We start from the raw sequence: 24169 nt of genomic DNA, 5'->3' as shown, positions 1-24169 counted from the left end.
TTTGTTTGTTTTGTCAGTGGATGGAAAGGAGAAGATAAGTGTCCTTGTACCCTCTCTCTTTTGTAACTTTGCTGGTATCAAAAAGAATCTGATCTGAAATTGATTATGAATTATTTTCATGATAAACAAGTAGATATTATCACCAAGTTTCATTCTTTGTATATTGTGTTTTAAAAGATTTTCTCTGTGAAAAGGTATTACTGTAAAAATCGTTGTGGAGAGTTCCTGGAAATTACTTTTTTATTCATATGCAATCATTTTAATAGTGACATAGACCTCTCTTTAAGATGTACATCATTAAGTTTCCTCTCATCTGATTTTTCTTGTTTTGTTTTGTAGGTTTATGTATCCATTGACTTGGGGAAAAAATGGGTCCTTCTTCAGGAACGTGTTTCAAAAGATCATATTTTTTGGTAAGAAAGCTGTTACCTTCCAGATTAAAAAATGAACAGGAAATATATTTCATTCTAATCAAGAAGGATATTTCCAGAGGTACCAATAACAACAGCAGGACCCTTCATGTCTTTCGCAAATTCAGTATGTCAGCATTGCTGCATCCGCTATTGCAAATTCGTACTCAGCAGTGACTGTGCTCTGAGTGTCAGTGTATATAGGGGTTACAGGTCTGGATCTATGGAGCCAAAGATTAAAGAGAACTGTAATGTCCAATGAAATTGCTTTTTGTTTTAGTGGTAAAATTGATCTTTAGAGAGGAGAACAGTCTTTTCGCAGAGAAAAATCTATAACATTTTTTTAAGAAAGGTTGAATCAGACCTTTTAACTGGAGTCGTATATAAACTTAGGGAAACTGATGAAAAATGTGACTATAGAGTACACATAAAATTGTTTTATTTTCAGGTCAAATATTTGGCTGTCTCTGAAGATGCTTAAGAAGTGATTTAAGCAGATAGAAATTTTTTTTAAGGATAAACCAAGGCATATATTTCCTGCAAGTAAATTATTTGCAAAATATGTAACTTATTTAAAATTAAACTTTGCTGGTATTTTTAATTGATTTCACCTTTTGAAGTGGTCAATTTGCACACTTCTATTTATTTTCTATGGGAAAAATCCAGAGAATGCCATTTCTCACATTTTAGTTCAATGTGTTAATAAAGACTGTGCATAAACATATAATTATCAATTATTAGTATATTTTTATTACAGAACTAATCATAACTTGCTGATCACTTTCCTTTTCCAAATGGCTTTTGATTTGTTTTAGTTCTAGAATTGTCCTTGCAGAAATCATGGGATTTCTTCATACTTTCAAGCACTTGTTTTGTTCTGCAATCTCTTTACTATCTATACTTTTAGAAAAACAGCCTCTGGTAACACCACTCTGATTTACTCCAGTTTGTCTCAACCTTTTCTGCTGAAAGATTAGAATCAGCCTCATGCTTTTTTGCTCCTGTGAAACATATCCTTACCCAAAAACTTACTACTGCATATAGCAGCTGGAACGTTACAGGCAAAATGCTTCACTCTCAACTACCATGCAGATGGTATAATCACTTAGAAGTTACACTGTGGGTCAGAAGTGTCATATCTGCCTAAGTAAAATTGCATAGAATGTAAACTAGGAAGACATTCAGCTCAATCTTTAATTAAATAAACTTTTAAAATGCATGCAGCCTGAAAACCACTGAAGTCACTAGCAAGCACATGCTTAAGATTGTGTCTGTATTTTGCTGTATATCAGAATCCTTATACTTATTTATAGCATTCAGACACAATCAGGGAAAGCATCCCAGAACTTTGACAGAAATAACTCCAGTTTTTTATTTCAAAAAAATGTTTTTACATAAATGTCACATTCCTCTCAGTTAAGAGTAATAAATTCTGAGAGCTTGTACATTTATAACCATTAGAAATAATTTATAGGTTTTTCTTTACCCCTTTTCTGTGCATAGATCTCTCTGACTTTTCTCAAGAATTGTATGGGCCAGCAACAGAAAGAATTTAGGGGCAGATGTTTAGCACTGCCCCCTTCTATTAACCTTAGTAAGCACCGTATCACGTGGGATGTTGCAATACAGAAAGAATCTGCTGAGAATGGAGGGTTGTGTGTGATGGCATTTCTGTGGAAGTTCTTCTGTCATTCTAGGAAACTTTCTACTATTGCAGGGCTTTCATCACCTGAGTTATCATAGGGCTGGATAGAAACCAGTTTGTGTAGTATTCTAAGAGCTATAAGAACATGAGCTTCATCAAGTCCTTGGCTACTGGGGAACTCTCAGCTGAGTCCAGTGGATGGACCACTCACTGGAAATGGAATTAACTGAATGGCTGCACTCAGTTGCAGTCAACAGCACAGTGTCCGAGTGGAGATTGGTGATGAGTGGTGTTCCTCAGGGCTCAGTGTTGAGACTGGTGTTATTTAACATCTTTGTAGGTGACATGGACAGTGGGATGGAGTGCACCCTCAGCAAGTTTGCAAATGACACCAAGCTAAGTGGTGCAGTTGACATGCTAGAGGGAAGGGGTGCTATCCAGAGGGACCTAGACAGGCTGGAGAAGTGGTCCTGTGCCAACCTCACGAAGTTCACTAAGGCTAAGTGCAAGGTCCTGCATCTGGATCAGGGCAATCCCAAGCACATATACAGATTGGACAGGGAATGGCTTGAGAGAAGCCCTGAGGAAAAGGGTTTTCGGGTGTTAATTAATAAAAGACTCAGCATGAGCTGGCAACATGTGCTTGCAGCCCAGAAAGCCAACCATATCCTGGGTTGTATCAAGAGAGGTGTGACCAGCAGATGATTGTTCTGCTCTTGTGTGACTCCACCTGGAGTACTGCATCCAGCTCTGGGGCGTCCAACACAAGAAAAACATCAGGCTGTTGGAGCAGGTTTAGAAGAGGACCATGAAGATGATCAGAGGGCTGGAGCACCTTCTCTATGAGGACAAGCTGAGAAAACTGGAGCTCTTCAGCCTGGAGAAGAGAAGGCTCTGGGGGTAATTTATAGCAGCATTTCCAGTACCTTGAAGGGGGCCTACAGGAAAGTTGAAGAGACTTGTTAGAAGGGCATGTAGCAGCAGGACAAGGGAAAATGATTTTAAATTGGTAGAGGGTAGATTTAGACTAGATATTAGGAAGAAATCCTTCACTGTGAGGGTGGTGAGACACTGGAACAGGTTGTCCAGTGAGGTGGATGCCCCCTTCCTGGAGGCATTCAAGGCCAGGCTGGATGGGAATTTGAGTAACCTGGTCTAGAGGAAGGTATCTCTACCTATAGCAGCAGGGGTTGGAACTACATGATCTTAAAGGTCCCTTCTAAACCAAACCATTCTATGATTCTATGAATATGTAGCATCTGCTACATTAAAGGCATGTGAAATGAATTAAAATTAATTTCTTATCTCTCTACGAATTACGGCATATGTCTTGCTGATAATGGCTGGTTGTGCTGAGCCCATTTTGTTTTCTTCTTTAGTATCCACTAAGCTTTTCCACAATATAGAGGTTGACAGGATAGCCCAGGATTTTTATTTCAGCCTAGTAACTACAAATATCCAACAAAATATTTTCCTGTGCTTTTCAAAAACAATTTCCTGCTCCTGTGCCTCCAGCAGCAGTCGGATCTTCCTGCATTTCCTGAAGAAGCACTTTTTTTACCCACTGGAAATCTAAATGCAATGAATTTAATGTAATGTCTTGTGTATTTATATTCTGGGAAGGTCAGTGGGGACTGAGTAGTTTAAACTATTTATGTTCAGATCTTATACTGTAGGTTTATAAGCAATATATTTAAATAATCTTCTAGGCTTTATTTGCTTTTCAAGTATTCTAGTCTTTCCATTAAGTGTTTTTACAGATTTAACGTATGGAATTTGGTCTTTCATTATAGTGGACCCTAATGGAAAGATTATTGATATCACAGGAAAGTGTATGCTATCATTTCTGTTTTAGCAGCACAGAATATTTTCATCCATCTGTGATTTAGTGTGGCATATTTTTCCCTCTTCTCAGCTGTTTTCCCAATTTATTTCATTTGTATTTTTGGACAAGAAAGTTGACTAATCCTTCACAGAAGTTTTACTTCCCTTAGCAACTTAGCAGGCAAAAAAAAAAAAAGGGCTAGAGAGTCTGCAAATAGGTGTAAAGATGGCTGTAAAACTTATGTATTCTAGACATTTATTTCTTTTTCTTTGTTTGGAAAGTTGAAAGGAAAAATCAAAATATAAGGAAAAATAAAATTTAAAAAACACCTTTTTTTAAGTAAGCTTCCATGTGGAAGTACTGAAAACAAATGCTCTGACATTGTTCATTGAGAAGCTTGCTTAAATTTTTCAAGGGAAAGTCATGACATATGGATTTGAAATTAAGTTCAAAAATTCTGTTTAGTATCAGTGCAATTAAAAACAAAATACTTCATTTTGTATAAATACTTCTAAAATGATTATTTCTTCATAAGTACTAGCTGAAAGTTTTATTGTGTGAAAAGTTTGAATTTTGATAAAATTCTTCTGCTTGAAAATTATGAAAATTTTTGTTACCATGACCAGTTTTACTGCTGCATTCAAACTATCACCAACCATTGCTGCAATGTGGAAATTTCTATTGAAGTGGTGTTGATAGTGCCTAACACTTGGAAGTACTTTTGTCAGTTCTTATATGTCTGTCAGAGAGAATGCAGAGAACTCTAGAAATAGAATTCTATAAGCTGTCCCAGCAAAACATTGAACACCCACATGTCATATGGTATGTAATTGGTTTTATATGTTGAAACTATTCTTAAAAAAAAAAAAAAGTAAATTATGTGGTAATGGTCCAGAAGAAGAAAGAATTCTGCAATTTGGGATTCTTCTGGCTCTTCTGCAACTCTTTTTGGTCTCCAAGGATTATGCACCCAGTCAAAACAGAGCATAGAAATACATAAGCAAAGCATAGTTTGTGAATCAGCTGTCTGTGCCAACACAAATATACCCCAGGACAGTAAGTCTTGAATCAGTGATTTCTAGAGAATTAGGTCAAGCATGTTTTCACTGACATTTTGTCTGGAGCCTTAGAAATGGAGTATGTGGATCCTGTGCTGTATCTGTCACTCTTATTTTTAGATATTGGTTCTCCATTTTCATGTGAGGTGCAAACATAAAAATAAAAAATGAGCGTATTTGGGTAGGGCAGCTGTTCTCTGGAGATGAAGTTCTGTTCTTATCGTGAAATCCCACATGAGCAATCAGTCATAGCTGTAGCCATTAATGTCAAGTGCAGCAAGTTCCTGCCTGTTTAAGTGTCAGGTGAAAGAGTGGGTTTTAGAGGTGTTATGCCCCAAAGGAGAGAAATGGAAAGAGGATTCCATTGAGCTTTTAATGTTGAATTTTGTGTGAAAGGCCCTAGTGTGGGACGCCAGGGATCTGCATGGGCAATCATTCTTATGTTTGACTTAATCACTTAGGACAATATTCGTTCCTATTTCTATCTGTCTGGTGATGGGGCTGGCAGTGGTAGTCACATAAGAGTGGCAGAAATAATATTTTTTTTATTAAAAAGTATTTAGGAATAGGGAGGAAATAAGAAGTAGCAAACATTGACTGTGTAAGGTATCGACTGAGTCATTGCAACTGCATGATTCAAAGCAGATATGAAGAACATAAGGCCTGAAACATAAATCTGTCACAACTGAATGACTTCAGTTTGTATAAATCAAGTTGTAGCTTTGTCTCCGAGTAATTAGGTTGCCAAGAGTCAACTCTGTATTATGTTACTCAGAGAAAGCATCTATGTGCTTTCAACTTGTTTTCTAAGCAAGAATTCTAATGTGAAATACTAGAAATCAGTCAGTGCAAACTTGGAACTTATTACCTTTTGGATAAAGTTCATATTAAGGGATTATAAAGGGTGCAGATAGAGGACACTTGCAAGTATTTAGACTGCCTTTGTTTGGAAACTGAGCCACATCAGCAAACAGGTTTGTATTGATTTGGTTTTGTTTTCATGTGGTATATTAGAAGATATCCCTTCATTATTATGCATTCAGGTGAACTGGATTGAATATTTAAAAGTGAAGAGACCTACTGGATGCAGAGGAGACTCTAGATGGTCAGTGTTTTCAACAGCTGTTTCCCTACAAAATGAGGCCAGACTGCAGAAGTAAAATACAAAATCATAATTGTCATATAAGAGATTAATGCTTATGATTTTGAGATGTGTGTTACACATCAGTGATAAATTTTATTCATATTACTACATAAATCTGAAATTCTAGGCAGGCATTGGTGTTCTTCTAATATTGCATGCAACTGGAATAAGAAATTACTGGGGTAGTCTGGGAGGAAGAGAGGTAGCCAAATAAAATAGGAGTTTATTAAAATAATGCTGAATGTCTGTTAACTGACATTCTCAACAGAAAAATCTAAATTTTTTGTTCTTAGAATTTTAGCATTATTATTTAAAAATTAAAAATACCTAATGTCTGTATCACAGAGTATATATTCCTAGGCAAAGGCAGATGCAGAGACCTTGTTAGTCCACTCCACTGTGGTTGGATGTACATCATGCCTGCACCTTCACATCGGTGAGGCAACTTCACATCAGTGCACCACAAAACATGAATGTCTGGCCGCATGATTAGATGGTTTCAGAAATGGAAAGACAGTCCCCAAATTACATTCTGATGAATTATCTTTCCCAAGAGGCTCAATGTGGTGTCAGACAGGCACTGGTGCTAGCACACGGGAGGTGATGAGAACTTGTATTCACAGGAAAGGGAAAAAGCATATTGAGGCTGCCTGTATTTGCACCACCCTGCAGTCGAGTCAGGCTATTTTCCTTCTGAAGTGTTGTAACCATAGTGTTATGCAATTGGAAGTGCTGACATGTTGCACTTGCTTTATCCAGCACAGTATACTTGTTAAGAGATATTTAATTTCTAAAGGAACATTTTTCTGGTCTAAAATTAATCTGCTTCTTTTTATTGGACTTTTTAAGTGTTTAGTGTAAAACATGGAAATGACTTAAAGCTGAAGATTCCAAATTCAGTGGCAAGCCCTCTTTTACCCACATAAAGCAAACAAACGAAATGGTCTTAGACTGCTGAGATTTTAAAACCTTAGTTGCAGACTACTGTGAGAAGAAAAGGGAGTGAATTCTAACCAAACCAAAAACCCTGCTGACATGGAGAAAAATAGTTCCCAAGAAAGTGCTTCTTGTACTAAGAACTTAAATTCCTATTTGAAAAGAGAATTTGATGGTGGAACTCAACAAACAAGGAAGAACTGATATATTATTGGGATCGTAATGGTGTCCTTTTTTTTTTTTTTAAATAGAGGAAGAAAGGACTATTGCAAAGAATCTGTGAAATTGGGTAAAAGGATTTCGGAGTTCCAAACTGTTTTATAGCAGATATATAAAAGCATACTTTGTGTGTTTAATATCTTCAGTGAGTAAACAGCTTGAGGAGTTACATCTTACCTGTGTAGTTGTAGTAATATAAAACACAAAAGCTGACTTTGAAAAACAAATTGGTTCATTTATTCTGGATAAACTTTCCACTTAGAGAGTGCATCTCACCTGCTAGACATATCTAAAACTAGATATCCATGGGTATAGCTTAATGACATAGAGAGAGAGAGAGAGTGCTGTGGCTTCCATCTTTGCAGGGCTACCTTTAAATTAGGCAGTTCCCAGCACTGGGACATGGTTAGCTCAGGGGGATATCAGAGGCAGTGAAGGAGAAGCAATGCTGAGGATTCAGAAGGGGAGCGGGTTAGGCTGGTAGAACACTGAGCAGAAATACTTGTCAAACTGCAGCATAGAGTTGTCACCCTAACCCTTCCATATAGTCAGTGGACATCACAGGAGGTGATCCAGCTGGTTTCAGAAGAGAGGAATTTACCCTCTGGAAGTAATGGTTCTCTGGTTCAATGAAGGATAGTTTCAACAGGGATTATAAGGGAAGTGTCAGAACTTCAGAGTGAAGGAGATATTACTTCTTCCTGTCTGAGCTAAGAATCACTTGCCTTGTGATTTCTTTTTCCACATCCACTGAAATATAAATCCAAAGGAGATAAATAAATCTGGGTTGGAGGCTGTCATGTTCTCTGTATGTGCAGTATTCATTGACACAGATCAGTTGCAAACTCGTGCACTACAAGACTGCATTGGAAATGAGATCAGGCATCACTTGTGCCAGCTGCCATTGTTAGGAGGAACATGGTAGGGATGAGATCGTTGTCACTTATGAAAGAAGTGTGAAAAGCTGAAGATATTGACAAATACTCAAACTGTGCTTATGTATGATGAATTAGAGATAGAAGAGGTAGTTTCACAAGTACCATCAAATTACTTCTGCATTATTGATGCCAGTCTGCATGTCAGGCTGAGCCTTGAAAAATTTCAGCCCTTAAGTTTCTTTTAGTTTGTAATTCAGCTGCATGAACAAAAGATATTCAGCAAATATCATTTTCTTCCTTCAAAGATTTGACTGCAGAAGAGATAGCAGGTTTGATCTGACGTGATCATCTAGAAGAAATAGACGGTGTACACTGAGAAAAGTAGCCCACATATCCTTCTGTTCAGATATACTCTTATTAGATCAAAAAGAATATGTCTTTTCTGATTTAATGTGTTGTCTCCAAAATGCTATAATAGGTTTTGTTTCTGAGATTATTTCTTTGTGAGTGCAGGACTTTTCCATACAACTACTAAATAATTCCCACTGGAAGTTTCTTTCACATCTTATGGCTTGGCAGAACCTCGTTCTTCTTCCTCCCTTTCCTTCTTCAGACTGGTCATTTATCTTATTAAGGAAAAATGACAATGTGATTATTTCTAGTTGTTATGCAGCAGTGGAAATCATCCAGTCTCTTCCCCCTGGTCTGCATTCCCAAGGAGCCACCAATTACTGTGTCTGAGTTTTCTCCACTTCTCATAAATCAGTTATTAAAATCATTAAACAGTGGTGTAATTTCAATGTGAAACATGGCCTTAATGCATTTGATTATTAATAATTGTATCAAAACAATCATTTTTCTCTAAATAATATAATGGACTTTTTAAATATCTGCATCCACCTACACTTTGTTGTTTAATGCAGTCCTTTTACATGTCTGCAGATCACATCTACTGGCACGATGGGCTCTTACATTGCGCCAGATTCTGCTTTGTTTTGCATGACTGTCAGCTCAAAGCTTTCTCTGTAGAAACTGCCTGACTAATGACAACGTAATGTCCAGATTAAGCCACAGCTGTGGCTGCTGTTCTTAGGTTGGGATGGGAGCCCTGAGGGCAGAAAATTCATCCTTTGTCTGAGTGTATTTAACATGGGAGATATTGAGAGAAAATCAGCCGGTATAATCGGTACACCTTTTCAGTGTTAAATTGTGCCTTGATCAGTTCTGACTGAATTTCCTTCTTGGGATATCCTTCTCCAAAGTATTCTTCGTTTTCCTCCTTTATCAAAGCAGAATTTGCTCTTCTCTTGAGTATACCTAACAAAGATGTGTCAATTAGTTATGGAAGGCGTGTGTCAAATGCATGACATTTCTAATTAGAATGAAATCCACATATTTTCTAGCCCAATATCTGCCTTGTATTCTCAAATGTCAAAGGTAATTGTAACAAGATGCTCTAAAGCTTTCCAATAAACATGTGCATCTCTGTGCTTATTTATAGATAAATTTGTGATTATAAAGTTTTGTTTCCAATTTCATACTGTTTCTGTTATTTTCTCCAATTGATATTGGGATCCTACTTGCATGTGTATTTTAGTAAGGGAAATTTGAAAGAAATTTAAGAAGAAAAATGTAGTATCAAACAGACAAAATGGTTTCCATCTAATGTTTGTAATATGACGTTTTTACTGGAGCTTATTTTGATTTCCCAGTTAGAATGTTAAAGCTAGTTAGTATGAAATCCTCTCTCTTTTCTTCCGTCCACATAATTACTATTCTGTAACTGGCTCTGCATAACTTGATTTCATTATGTTCTTAGGGCCGTTGCTGGAGTTGATGGAGACCCTGATTTAGTTCATATGGAAATTCAGGACCCCAGTGGAGGTATGCAAATAAAAACATCATCAATTGATCCCCCAGTGTATAGTCATTTCTCTCTTGTTTTGGGGGCTTTTTGTTTGTTTGTTTGTTTGTTTGTTTTTTATTAGAAGAAGTGGAAATCAGATTCTTTCTCTGTTTATCTGTAGTCAGTAAAGCTAAAGCTGTCTTGTTATATAAAAATATAGTTTAATTTGAAATTTACTTTTTTTCCACTCTGAGACGAATTGACGTCAAGATGCTATGCTCCGTTGAAAATGTCCATTAATAGTGAAATTTGTTTTGGCAGTTAAACATTGAACATTTTTTCCTGATTTGCAAATAAAACTGGCAATGTAGCGTTAGTGCTGGATAAGTGTCTGTTAAAGTGGATCGTTACATATGGCAGTCCTACTGAACTAACCACTGTCTCCCAGAATTTCCTCATGTTACAGCATTCAGTATACTTTGAGACTTCAAAAGCAAAATAAATGAAAAAAACAGAATAGCAGTCAGGATGTGCTGTACTAAAAAGTCACCATGATTCCAAAAGTTGTATGAGTTCTCATTGCCAATGAATGCTTGAAAGATGATTTAATTCCTTGAATCAGGTCATCTAAATTCCTGTGTGGTCTTATAAATTAGTTGTAAATGATGCATAATTTGACTTTCCTCAATCCAGTACCTTGTCTTCATTTCAGCCATATAAAAAGACAGAGTTAACGTATTAAAATCTTGATGACAAATTTTCTAAACCTTTTGTGAGTGAGGATTCTCAGACTTGCTGAGCCTCCATAGCCCCATCAATTCCTTTGTGTGGATAGAGTGTAAGAAGTTTGTTTAGGAGCTTCATGGAATTTATGCATATATTTACTTATTTTAATTTAATAGAAACAGTAGAGCAAGATAAAACTCATGAAATATTTATTTCCTGAAGTTCTCAATTAATCGACCTTATGCACTTAAGATCAATACAAGCATTGCCATTGATTTTAGTGGAAAGAGTATCTTGTGCAACTATGTTTGTCCTGTGAACTACAAAGAGCTGCAAGACTGTGATTGCCCCTTGCTGTAGTTGCTCAAATACGCTTATGAAGAGGACTTGGAAATAAGAAAGAGAACTTGAATTGACTCTAGCTGCCTTTTAAACAGATCCAGATTTTAAAACAGATATTTGTGTTGAGCACACTGGTTTGACCTTTTCCAATAAAAAGCCATAATACATGAAATGCATTTCCTACCACATTACAAAAATAATGAAGGATGTGCATGTGGATGTATTATTTACTCTTTCACACTGTAGCATGGAGAAATCAGTAGCCTGAGCACAAGATCATGCACATAACCATTTTCTCACTGAGTTTGTTAAAGTCATAATTTCTACTCAGAGGCTTGTGGCATGGGTGAGCTGTACACGTGCTTGAATCTGGAAGAAGGTCGTTGGGCTGCAGCTGTTGTAAAATAAGATCCTGACTCTTCTCTTGCTGTTCAATGAGAGCAGATTGCATAAAAGATGCAGCTTGCACCTAGCTGGACAGGAAGAGAGAGGACATAGCCTTCACTGATATAAATCACTGCAGGCTTTTTCAGGAAGGTATTAACTCACACTATAGAAGTCCTGCCCCAGCAGCACAGTTCCAATACTGTGTGTTGGCTTTTCTACACAGCTTTGAAAATAGCCTTTAAAATCCCATACCCTGTCTATTAAACTGTGTCTGATTCTCTTCTCACATATCACAATTTTATACTGAGACTGATCTATTGATTTCAGTTACACTGTGTAAGGATGCTGCTTCTTTAAAGGAGTAATTTTGCTCTGTGCATAGGTTAACTGAGAAAAGAGGCTCCTTCTATTATCCCCAGCCATGAATGTCTCATTCATCTAATCCCTAATCTCTCTGGACCAGCAAAATTTGGATAATGACAGCCTTCCTCTCACGAATGATCTGAACTGTAAGCAGTTAATGTATTCTCAGTACACTGGAGATTGAAAAACGCTTATATGAGGGCTTAATATAATAATTTTGCAACTAAATTGACTGGCAAAGGCAGCACTATCTCTACATGAATAGCATTTTATACTGCTTTCTTCTTTTTTCCTTGAAAGCCATGTCATGTGTTTCTGTCTCTTCCCTCAGGTTATCGCTACATCACTTGCCAGATTCAGAATTGTTCTGATAAGACAATGACAGTCCAGTTTGCTGGTGTCACTGATCGGGATTCCCTGACTGTGCAGGATGACTACATATTCCTTCAGGTAATGCCACTTTCTGGGGAGACAGTCCATTTTAAAATTCAGAAATACAATTTTAGACAATAGCACTGTGATGGAAAAGAGCATGGAGAATCCTGTTCCAGAGTATGAGTGATGAGTTATGATTTATTACATGGAACAAAGCTGTTCTTTATCAGTCAAAAAAGAAAATTTTTAATTTGTGCAGCCTGTTGACTACATACCCAGTTGATTTTAATTCCTCAGCTTTAATTAGACAGCATTTTTCAGGAGGATTATCTAGTTTAAAATAACTTTTTAAAAAACTGTTGTTTGTTAGGCAGAATACATCTCTCCAGGGCTTATGCTTACACTGTCTTGGTGGTCCCTTCCATATCTCTGTAGCATGTAAAGGTTCCCTGAGAATAGTTTCAAAGGAAAGCCACTAGCAGAGCACCAGGTCAGCTTTTCCATGTCACAGAATCACAGAATCACAGTCGATTATCCTGTGAAGAAGTGTTGTTGGGAAATAAGCTATATGACTGTGCTTAGGATTCAAAAGGAAGGAACAGCCATAGCTTGAAAACAATTTGTGATGGAATTATGCTGGGGTTATTCAATTTTCAAATAATGTAATTCCTGGCATCAGATTAGATATTAGGAAAAATTTCTTCTCGGGAGTGGTGAGGTTGTAAAAGGCTGTCCAGGCAGGTGATAGAGTCCCTGGAGAGATGTTCAGGAAACATGGAGATGTGACACTGAGAGACATGATTAGTGCACATGATGGTGATGGATTGATGGTTGGACTAGATGATCTTAGTGCTCTTTTCCGACTTCAATGATTCTATGATACTAAACAGCCTTGCCTGCACAAACCTAGTTTGGAGCTCTGTTGACTTTATTGCACCAACCAAGTGCAGCTTGAGCAGAGCCGAAAGTATCGTGCTTGGGACTGTCTGGGGTTTGAATCTGCCAGAGCTGAGAACTTCTCAAAGAAAGGTTATGTTCTACCTGATTTTTAATATTTTCTTAGGGAGGCTGTGTGTACCTTTCTCAGTGACTGGCTATGATATATCCCTTACTTGGGTATGATTTGCTTGTCTGTTTCTTGACTCTTGCAGGAAGGCAGTACAGTGTCAATCAGTACACACACTACTACCTTGGTATACATTAGACTGACTTGTCTACAGCTTTCCCCTTATGGCTGTTTCTTCCGAAAGGATTTGTCAATTGATAATGAGGCAAAAGATTTGTACATCTTTAGGTCAGCACAGCAACTTCAAAGACCCACACAACTTAAAACATTTAGCACTACAAAGGAGTGAAATGGAGTTAGAAAAGAATTTTTGAATTCAAGTGGGCATTTTTCAGCTCAAATCTTGCATTCATGGCACCAATTTTTCTCAAAGGTACTATTATCTGCGACTCCCACCAAGCACACTCTAAAATCCATTTCACAGTTTGTAGATGGTGAGAATTGCATCTCACCACATATAGTTACAGATTGCTGTGCTCAGCAAAAAAAAAGACTGCTTCCTCCTCAAGCATATGTGTGTTGCCAGATATCTTGTATAATTGCATCCGGAGCTGCTAATATTCTGTCATGTAATGAGTCTGGGCAAAGAAGAAATGGAGGTGCAACTTGGAAACGTGTGCATTAAATACTGGACAGTTGCTTTTGCAAAACTATGCCACTGGTAAAATGGTCTCTGTAGCTTTGAGGTCTGTTAATGCCAGCAGAAGATGTAAACACAAAGGGGGAACATCTCTAGTCCTTTCCTTTTAGACTTATTGCAGTACATCACAGTATGCACTATAAATCTTGCTTGTTGCTTAGCTGGCTCACAGTTAACCACATCTATATTACCGAGGAACAGAAGATATCTCTGCGATATTTTAGTCACATCTGAAATGCAGCCACCTTTGAGGTATAGTGCAGTACATCGCTTTTAGCTTTGCCACTGAAACCACACAGCAGTTGTGCATCTGAGAAACAGCATACTTCTGAAGCCACATGAAAGTTCATTTTTCACTAGGCTAAAACATTGCAAAGTAAGTAAGAATCAGACCAGGGACTGCTCTTGATATCATAGCAGTATCTGTCAGAAAAAAAGATGGTCAGTCATCTGTGTAGAAAGAGGAGAGCCTGAGATTATAGTGTTGCCTCAAGTGTCACTCATCCACCCCAACTGCCAGCCGTGAACCAGAGCAAGGCAGTCTGCAGGACCAGTCCTGTTCCTGTTCACAGGCTTTAACCAAGTACTCAACCCAATGTCTTTGGTATGTCTATATCCGTGAAGATCAAGAGCTTTCTGGCACTCGCTGCTTTCTTTAGTTTGCACTGACAGCCAGGCAGTTTTAGAGGTGATTTTAGCAGGTTGATTAAAATTTTGAGACTATTTGTAAGACAGACGAGCCTTTAATGTCAGCAAGGCTTGGCACAACTAGTTCCTTCAATTCTAGTCCTCTGCTGCCTTCCATCATCCCTTGTCATTTAAAATTAGTCACATAAGATAAATGCATAATGAAAAAGGAGGGTACTGTAAGATGGATAAGACTGATATTTAACACTAATTAAATAAATGGTGAACTTTTTGCTTTAATCCATCACTTAACAAATCATATTCTTAAAGGGCATCACATCCTTTCTACCAATAAAAAAGACTGGTTTAAAAAAACAGTAAAATGATGATTACAGTCTTAGATATTTTTAAATATTAAAGCAAGTGGGCCTGCTATCATGCATCAGCTCTATTAGGAGAAAAAATAAAAAAATAAAAAAAATTCAAGCTTACTTGCTTTGGGATAGGCTGTTCTCCAAATCAGGTTCATTTTATAAACACATACTTCAAGAATGTGATAATGTACTGCCAAATACTGTGTTCAATGTGGCAAACACCATTTGATTTAATTAGGAGCTTTACCAAGCAGTTAACTGCAAAACCTTGATTTTTTTTTTTAATCTCCTTTTAGTATTATGGAAGCCACAGTGAACCTTCATTTGACATGTATCTTCCCTGAATTAGATTAATTTTTAAGGTTTTTTCATAAATGACATTGAATTGCTGCCTTTCATTTAACCATCAGCTTGCTCCATTTATTTCCTTCCTTTGCTCTGATATGACTTAGGAGGTTGAAGTGAAAACAAATGAATAAAGAGTCTCTTAAACTGTTATCTCCTCTATTTTTCTGTCTCAGTAAAATTTCATTTGTCTGCTTGAGCAAGGCAGTATCCATATTTGTAGAGGATGTGAAAAACTGCCATAAGAATATTTTTCCCCCTGGTGGTTTTGTCATACAGCATTTTGGCATTCATTTCTGGCTACGGTGGCTACTGAGTATTTTCAGCACGGTGCATCAGAACAATGTTTGCATTGTTTTTTTTAGGACGTATGCAAAAGTCTTAATATTACCTCTATATTTCCTATTATAAAGTGGAGAAAGTCATTTGCTGGTATGTTTTTCAATGTGCAATTCTGTTGGCTTTCTTAGGTGAAAATCTTCATAAAATCCCAGATAAGAAACGTAATTTGTCTTCAGTTCTATACAAGAAAGCAGTTGAAATATGTCTTACCTCTGTGTTTAAGCATAGAATTGTATCTTCAGGACATGTAATTGATTTTCAAACTGGCTGACTGAAGATGTGGGAATTGCATCATTGTCTTCTGTACTGCATGTTAGCATCTTGCAGTGGGAAATGTCTCATCCTGCAAGGCAATATTAGGCAAACATAATGAATGCTTTATATAATGTTAGCATGGCTTATTCAGTCTTTTATGCTTATTTGAGTAGTGTTGCTGGCAAATCACTTGCCCTTGAGGCATCTAGTGTTCACAGCCACTGTACCACCTTCTTTCCTCCTGTCTGCTGGCAGGGGATTTCCACAAAAGGGCAGAAACGTGGGAGGCTGAAGGATGAAAGTGTAAATAAGTTAAAAAGGACAAGGCCAGTGAGATAGTGACATCTCAGGTATCACTCATAGCAGATGGACTGACAAAAAGAAGGAAGGAAATTACTTTCTTCTTTCTAAAGAGAGGGAGACAAGTTTGAGTATGCTATTTTCCCACAACTTCAGATATATTCTTTTATAAGCACACTGTGCAAGATAATCCAATACAGTAGAAGTAATAACTATATATTTCAGTTCCTTGCTTAAAAAAATAGTAATAAAAATTTCTAATATGAACCATCAACTACCAAACAATTCTGTTTTTCCTTTGTATAGACAACATCAGCAAATCGGACCAAGTATTATGTATCCTATCGTCGAAATGGCTTTGTGCAGATGAAGTTGCCAAAATATGCCTTGCCAAAAGTAAGTTCACACATTTTTCTTCCTACTTCTGTATTTTTATTCTTCTCTTTCCACCTAAACTAGCTTTACTCATTTCTTTCTTAAACCTCAATGATTTAAGACGATAATTTCTCGTTGTAGTGAATTTCTGATTTGTGGTATATTCTTACCCTACTGTTTTTATGTTTAGTGTGGGGAAGTAGTAGCTCTAACCATAGAGGGCAAGAACATAGGCTAGCCTATATGTCATCAGTTACTACAGTAGTTTCTGAGCTCTTTGAAGCAGTGCTACACACCCAATAGCAGTACAATACCAGTGTTCTTTCAGGAATGAATTGCAATTTAATTCCATGTGGTGTTTTTTGGTATAAGTATAATATAAGAGAGTTTCAGCAGCTGATGATGCTCTATTTCATTAAGAAATCCCCCATATGAACTTTAATTACTGAAAAGAATGGCAGAGTTTTTTAGAGAGTTTCCCTAAATCTAGAATATTTTTATATTTGCACAGTAAATTAGCAGTAAAGCACAGACAGATATTTCTATGCAGTCTGAATGATGCAATTGAAATTTTGTGCTGCACACAATATGTTTCGTGTTTTTCTGTATACTTAGAAGGCGTCTGAAGAAATATGACTTAGCAGCTTTTGTAGACCCAGTGGATAAAACCCAAGTAACGTTGTCTGGCCTCCCACTTCATCCTGCCTCTAGCAGGGATTTATTTTACAGACCTCCTAATGTTATATTTTAGGCGGTTTTGTGTGATTCCATTGCTTTATGTATTAGAGAACTAGGAAGTACCATCTGTGCATATCTTGAAATGCACTGACCAAGCAGTTAATGACAATGCAGTACAGTTTATTTCCTTGCTTTGTTACTACTCTTGCAAAACAAATAATTATATATATTTTTAACTAAGCAGTGGTCTGAATACTTCTGCTTTTAAGTATACAGCATATTAACAAAACTCTCAACTAAAATCCTCAGATATTATTTGGACATGAACCTGAGATTTGGCTACATTCCCAGTAGCATTACGCAGATAGCAATTTATTGATTTATTTATTTATTTTGACAGGCAATGGATAGTCAAGGACAGGTAAATATATCAGCCCTCCCACATAATTACTTCAGTGTTTCAAGGCCTTCAGTGTACCCTTTTATGCTTTCTTGGGGGAATTTGTAATTAGGAAAACAACGGGGATATCCAGATGTAAATGTTAAAATGTTCCAAATGTGGGCAGTCTGATGGATTACAGACCATCAGCAACTTCTGTTGGGGGCAGGGACCTCAAGTGCCTGCAGCTTATGGGTGGATGACTTGCACCAGGGCGAAAGGAGCAAGGAGCAATAGAAGAGTAGAATAAACAAGGAAAGAAAAAGAAGGAACTCCTCTGGCAGATGACCCCAACTTCCACTCATTCACAGCCTATTGCCTCTCTGAAGTAGTCAGGAGGGGCTGAATGAACATAAAATAGAAACAAAGAATGTGGAAACAAAGAAAAGAGATGTTCAGTTGATCTCATACTGGAAAGGAAGGGTGTTTACATCAGTGTTTAAGTGTTCATGTTTTCTTATTTCTGAATACCCAAGTAAATAATTAAAATTACATACTAATTGTCAGTACATTAAATCAGTTAAAATTCTCTCAATCAGAATGTTTTGTCCAAATTCCTGAAGAACTAACAGCACAACAGTGCAAGTGTTGGCTATGTCAGCTCGTGTTGTAAAACTATTTTTTGTTTGGAAATGGAAGGGCAGACATATTGTGCAAAGGAGCCAGGCATTTCTCCACAACTAAGTAAGACTATTTTCTGGTTCCTGTAGGCATCATGTTCGTAATGGGTTAGTTTCTGTCATTGTGAAGAACATCAGTAGATTTTGTTGAAGGGCTAGAGATAAGGAGTGAGGGATGTAGATCACTCTCCAATGGAGCTTTTGTTAGCTTTAAAACCAGTTTAAAAGATCCCTCTCCACTCATTCATTACAGTTCACTATGGCCTCTGTTGTATTTGTGGGGTCAATCTACAGAAAATATCACTGAGATCAATGATCTGAATAAAAAATGGTCTTAGAAAAAAAGTATAAATTATCTTTCAGAAAGGAAGGTCAAGAGGCAGCTTGATTATTGTGAAGAAGCCTCCTTCTTTTGAGAAAGTACTTAATAGACTTGAAAGTGCTGTAGAAGAGAAAGATGGACCCATAAATGGTAACTGAAGCCAGCCTTGTTCAAATTAGAAACTCTGCTCAATTTCTTATTAGTGTTGGTGATAGGTATTTGAAAAAGTGCCAAGAAAAGTGACAGAAATTCTAGATACTGAAATTTTAAAATTGTATCTAAATGCCCTTCAGGGGGATTTGCTCCTCCTGCATGTCATATGTTGTGCAGAAATAATAGTTGGAAAAAAAATGAAGAGCAAACTCTAAGAGATCTAATCCCCAATTTTAGCCTTCAAATCCATTAGTCTGTAAAAGATGATTAGTTTACTGGACATGTGATCTTACTGAGTGCATTTCTGACACATTCAAAAAGTGTCAGCCATAACTCACTGCTGTTTCTGTCTTATGTATCTAGATTGTTTGAAATAACCCTGAATACTGAATTCTTTGTCCTTGCCAGTATCGTTTATGTTTATTTGTCTATTCGTTTTTCCTTCTAAGGAGGTTAACTAGAGGCTTGGCTGAGTAAATAAATTAGAAGTTAACAGTTCCATTTTGGAAAGAGTCAGGGGCTAGCTAGGAACAGATTGACTGTTTCATTTGGAAAAGAATGTTTTTATGTTGTTCCTAGTTGAGGCTGTACCCGATGAGTGGAACGAAATATTCTGTATATCTTTAGCATTTTGATGATGCCTTCAAGAGAAGTTTCTTTGGTATCTGCTCACAACAGAGCTGAAAATTTCACTAAGAGGGCCTGGAAGCCAGACATCAATTAGAGCAGCAATGAATGTGAGAGATTTTAACATTTTCTGTAAAAGATATATTTTTTAAAGTGATTTGCTATCTCTTTAGAGATCAGCAGAAATGTTGGTTATTACAGAAAATAGAGCAGCTCTGAAATTTTTTATCCCATGGTATTTCAGTGAGAGTGCAACAAAAATGTGTTTTGGTCCAATCTGGGCAGAAGGGGAAAGATAAATATGAGCAAATAATGGGAGAAATTTTGCAAAGGAGCGGGATATCAGCAAAAACACTGACACATGAGACTTCAAAAAATCATCTTCCAAATGGTATCTGTGATGTGGCATGTACCTGCCCAGAGATGGAGTAGTCAGTGTCCATAGGGAAGGGAAAACTGTACACAAGTCAGAGAGTACTACAGGATGGTCAAGGATTTGTCTGAAATCATCAGAAGAGCCCCCTCTGGAGCTCCAGGCTCTCACCTGAGAGAGTACTGCTGGACTTCTCTGATATTGTTCTTGTGCAGCACAGACACATTTTACAGTAATTTTATTATGGAGATAGAAGGAGCATTTTCAAACGGAGTAATTTAAAAATGTTGATGTTTTTGTTTTCTTTTGATATGAAGAGGTTGAAGATCTGCAGAAAATTATTCCTTTTTTTTTTAATCATTTTTATGTTGCTTATATTTGCATTTATGTTTGTATTTTTCTAAACATAGCCCCAAAAGAAAAAAGAGAAAAGGATGAAAGCACTGTATCTCAAGGCCTCCTTACTCATCTATCAAAGACTGATAGAACCAGCCTTCAGCCAAGTCTTACATTTTCTAAACTTCATTTAATTTGTTCTTTCTTTCCGTCTCTGGGTCCACTGTGCCACTTCAGGCTGCTTTTTTGTAACAATAGTACCTGTGTATGTACAGAGCAGAGCTGGTGGTAGTCGTCTAATGAACAGAAATCAGGGTTTTTTTAGCTGCTTTTGAGGGATTTTCTGTAGCATGTTGGATAGTGACACCACACTGAATCACGCCACTGTCTCCTGTACTTTGCAGGAGTCATGTGCTGGCCATGAGGATCTGTCCCAGGGAATTCTAGAGAGGTCCCAAGAGTTTCAGCAATTCAGATTGAGCTGTTTTCAGCCTGGAGCAGGGCTTTAACTGCTACCTCTGGCAGGGTGGTTCTGCTGGGGGATGCTGGGTGCAGCCCCACCAACCACCACACTTGTCTTGCACGAAAATCCCTTCAGCAATGATTGCCCTTGCCTAGGGGAGTGTGCTTTGCAGGAGTAGCGTGTTGGTTTCTGATCCATGTTTATTATATTATCTCCTTTTTTGGAGATACTCAAGACCTGCCTGGATGCTTTCCTGCTCAACCTACCTATTGGTAGAGAACCTATGTTAGCAGGGAGTTGGGCTCTCCAGAGGTTCCTTCTAACCCTTATGATTCTGTGATGTTAAGTTGTGCCTTAATATGACTAACACTGGAAGTGGAAAGTACTTTATTCTTGTGTTAGCCAAAAACACTGACTAAACCAAGAAATCTGCTACAAGTCATGTAAACTTTTACTCTTGCAGTTTGTAATTAATTATTCTGAGTCCCCATCCCACCTCTGGAAAATAAACTCTATTGGTATGATCTCCTTTTATGATCTGAAAGAAGGCATTTATTGTTATTGTATTTGTTCATGGTGCCTACAAAAACTGAACAATGGAGCAATTATATCCTACTGCAATTCAGAAAGTAAATACTTAGTTCTGCAAGGATATGGAGTGAAAGAAGCATATTTCATTTATCTTGATCTCTGTATGTCTTTTCTATCATATTATATTATGTGAGATAGGCACTAAAATTTTTTTTGAGGTAGCCAAGATTGAAGAGAGATTACAGGGAATAAATAAAAACAAAATAATAAAATCCTATTACTTTTGAAATAACTGAATGTCTTTAATGTATTCATGGTAACATGAATTTTCTATACACCCTTTTTGCTAACTGAATATATTCTGTTTACTTGATTAACACCTAGTGCTCTAAAGGGCACTAAACAGGCCTGTGTCTTGACTCATTCTGGGACATACATCACTGTGTTAATCACAGGTTTTCTTTCAAACTTCTGTGTCATTCAGTAATAGATATAATGCTATCAAGAGTAAAAATTTTTGAGCTGTTTTTCCTCCTTCTCCCTAAATAGCTATAAGTCTGTTGAAGCGTGTATTCCCTGCTCTGTCAAGCTCCCTTTTCATTACTGTTTTAAGGATATACCTTTAAATGGATCCATTCATTAATAGCAGAAATGGCAGGAAAGATTCGTGCAGCCTTTTTGTCAGCAGGCAAAACTGTCTTGAAGCTGTGGCTGTGTTATGGTTGAATTACTAAGTCTTGGGACTGTGAGAGTTCATTTAGCAACTGGTTTATCCCCCAGGACTTGTTTTGTCACTTGGGCAGCCCCTACGCCCAAGGGAGGCTGTTTCTCCATGCCAAGCAACAGAGCAGTGTGCAGCTGCATCTCCATCCTTCTGAAGTGATTTTGGAGTGTCTATCAAATGTAAAATAAAGAGAAACAAAATAGAAATGCGGGTAGTGGTGGTATTTGATGCAGTGATAGTATTTGTTTCCCAGGAGGTGTCATGGCACCAGCAAGTGAATCTCTGCTGTAGCAGCCATCGATCTGAATGGCTCCAAGTTGTACAAATCCATCGGAGGTGGATTCAAGGAACTCTTCTTTTCTTCACAGTGTAGCTTGTTATTGATTTCTCGCCTTGCACCGTTTTACTCAGCCAGGCAAGGAAGATTAGGAAGATTATCTTTGGGATATGTGCCATCCTGTTACCTTGGTTGTACTTAAGAGATTACAGGGGTATAAATGTGGTGCATCTGGAGGTCAAGTCTGAGACTACACAGCTCTGAGTGCTTATTTCTGTTGCACTTGTTATAAATTCCTTCCTTGTGATTCTCTGTTTAATTTTTCACTTGCTTAGGTTAATGTCTCACGCAGTCTAACCATTAAATGTCCGTAGGGCAGGGGGTAGAATTCTGACATGAACTGTAAGATTAGAAAAACAGTAATTTTGAGTTTCTTTTATATTTTCCTTACTGAAGTGCCCTGGACAGTAAGTTCAGCCTAGCAAAACTTTCTGACTTCTCATTGTCATGTGCAGTGGGCAGTTGGGCTGATGTGTTGGAGGTGGCACACTGAAGACTCAGATGCTGTGTTTGTTCATCAGTTTCTTCCTCTTAAATTCAGCATTCCAGCAAAAGGAATAGTAAAAGAGTGACATGACAGTCTTATTTTGTTTCAGCTAAACTTTAAAGAGTCTGTCATTCGAGATTTTAAGGAATATTGAGGAATCAGACATGAAATTTGCAATTTTCATTATTTTTGTCAATTAATTTTCCCAGAGAATTATATCAAGACAGTGGGTAGAAAGTGTGGTGCAGGATTAATGCAAAGTACTGTAACTGAAGGACTGCTCTGCTTCCTGAGGGAAAAAGAAATCACTGCAAAAAGAAATAGCAGTAAGGCTGCACTGGAAATCTGAAAGTGTAAATGCTAGATGAAAGGAACCAAGTTCAAGGAAGCGGAAAGACAATTTTTCTTGCTAAAACCAGGACTTAAGTTGTTTCCTGATAGAAAGAGGACATCAAAAAGTCTGACAGTATATCTCTTTCTTGGTAAGAGTCACAGCCATATGACTGCATTTATTGCAGTAAGGTACTCCAGCCAAACCACTCTTTCACCCAGTCTTTCCAGACTTTACAAAATTCATCTTTACCACACATTTTAGCTTTGGATGCAGTTCTTCCACTGGACCTGCAGCTCCTAACACTGTTTGAGATATGAGAATGGCAACTGGTACCCCTGCAGCCACTGCCTCCCACCTGTATGTGGGAATGACCTCTAAGGTCATTCTTTATTGCCTTCTTTGGACACTCCAGTGCCTCAATATCTTTCTCAGAGTGAGGAACCCAAAACTGAACAGAGTACTTGAGGTGTGGTGTCACCAGTGCCAAATAAACGTATCTGCATTCACTGCAGTATTGCTTTTGTTCATGGCATAATTATGTAAATGATAGCTTTGCTGCAAACTGTGACATCACAGAAGACTAATTTTTTTTTTTAGATTTCCATGAAAAAAAAAAACCGAGACCAAACATAAAAACAAAGTACTGTTTATTTACTCTTTTCTCTGACTCTGTTTCAATTCTATTCCTACTTACAGGATAATCAGGGCAACTATCTCACACTGTAAATGGAAAGGTGACTTCAGTATTATGTGGTTTAAGGCAGGAGTTGAAGCCTTCATTTTTAAAGCTTATTTTCCCCAAACTTATATTCTCTTGACATTTTTGCTAGCTTTATTTCATATTCACTCAATCACCCTAGTTATTTTTTTTCCAGTTACCGGGTGACCAGCACTCTATACAATCTCCCTAATAAGTGCCAAGAATGTCATAAAGAATTTACAAGTTTTCTGCCTCCTTGACTAGATGTCACTTTGTATGTAGCCCCAACATCTGACTTTCTGCAACCTTATCCACTTGTAAACGCAGGCCCTTTTGTTGTTTGCTAAGCTCAACTCAGTGTTGCCACTTTCTGATTTATTTCTTCTGTTTAATATTAGTGTTAAATTATTTTTCTTATCTGTGTGGTTTTTTTGTCTGAGAACTTTGGAGTGAAGGAGCTGGAAAATTGTTAAGAAAGCTATTGCAATATTCATGCCTGAGATTCTTGAGAAAATGCAGAATGTTGACTCTTATTTTATTATTGTTGAATATTCAGTAGGTACTGTT

General features: G+C 37.4%; 1 protein-coding gene across 9 annotated transcripts in view; it reads left to right on the top strand.

Annotated features, from left to right (window-relative positions):
* SORCS2 (sortilin related VPS10 domain containing receptor 2) overlaps positions 1 to 24169 on the top strand; it is a 527145-nt gene that overhangs the window by 431228 nt on the left and 71748 nt on the right. For all 9 annotated transcript variants that reach the window (XM_052683127.1, XM_052683125.1, XM_052683126.1 and 6 more), the window contains exons 5-8: positions 340 to 413; positions 9935 to 9999; positions 12111 to 12229; positions 16410 to 16499. In XM_052683127.1, the coding sequence (XP_052539087.1) occupies positions 340 to 413; positions 9935 to 9999; positions 12111 to 12229; positions 16410 to 16499 (348 nt within the window). The remainder of the gene's footprint in view (positions 1 to 339; positions 414 to 9934; positions 10000 to 12110; positions 12230 to 16409; positions 16500 to 24169) is intronic.

The sequence above is a fragment of the Tympanuchus pallidicinctus genome, unplaced genomic scaffold (assembly GCF_026119805.1).
Source record: "Tympanuchus pallidicinctus isolate F22 unplaced genomic scaffold, pur_lepc_1.0 scaffold2, whole genome shotgun sequence".
Lineage (NCBI taxonomy): Eukaryota > Metazoa > Chordata > Aves > Galliformes > Phasianidae > Tympanuchus > Tympanuchus pallidicinctus.
Note: the sequence above shows the minus strand (reverse complement) of the source record. Positions and strands in the feature narration are given on the sequence as shown.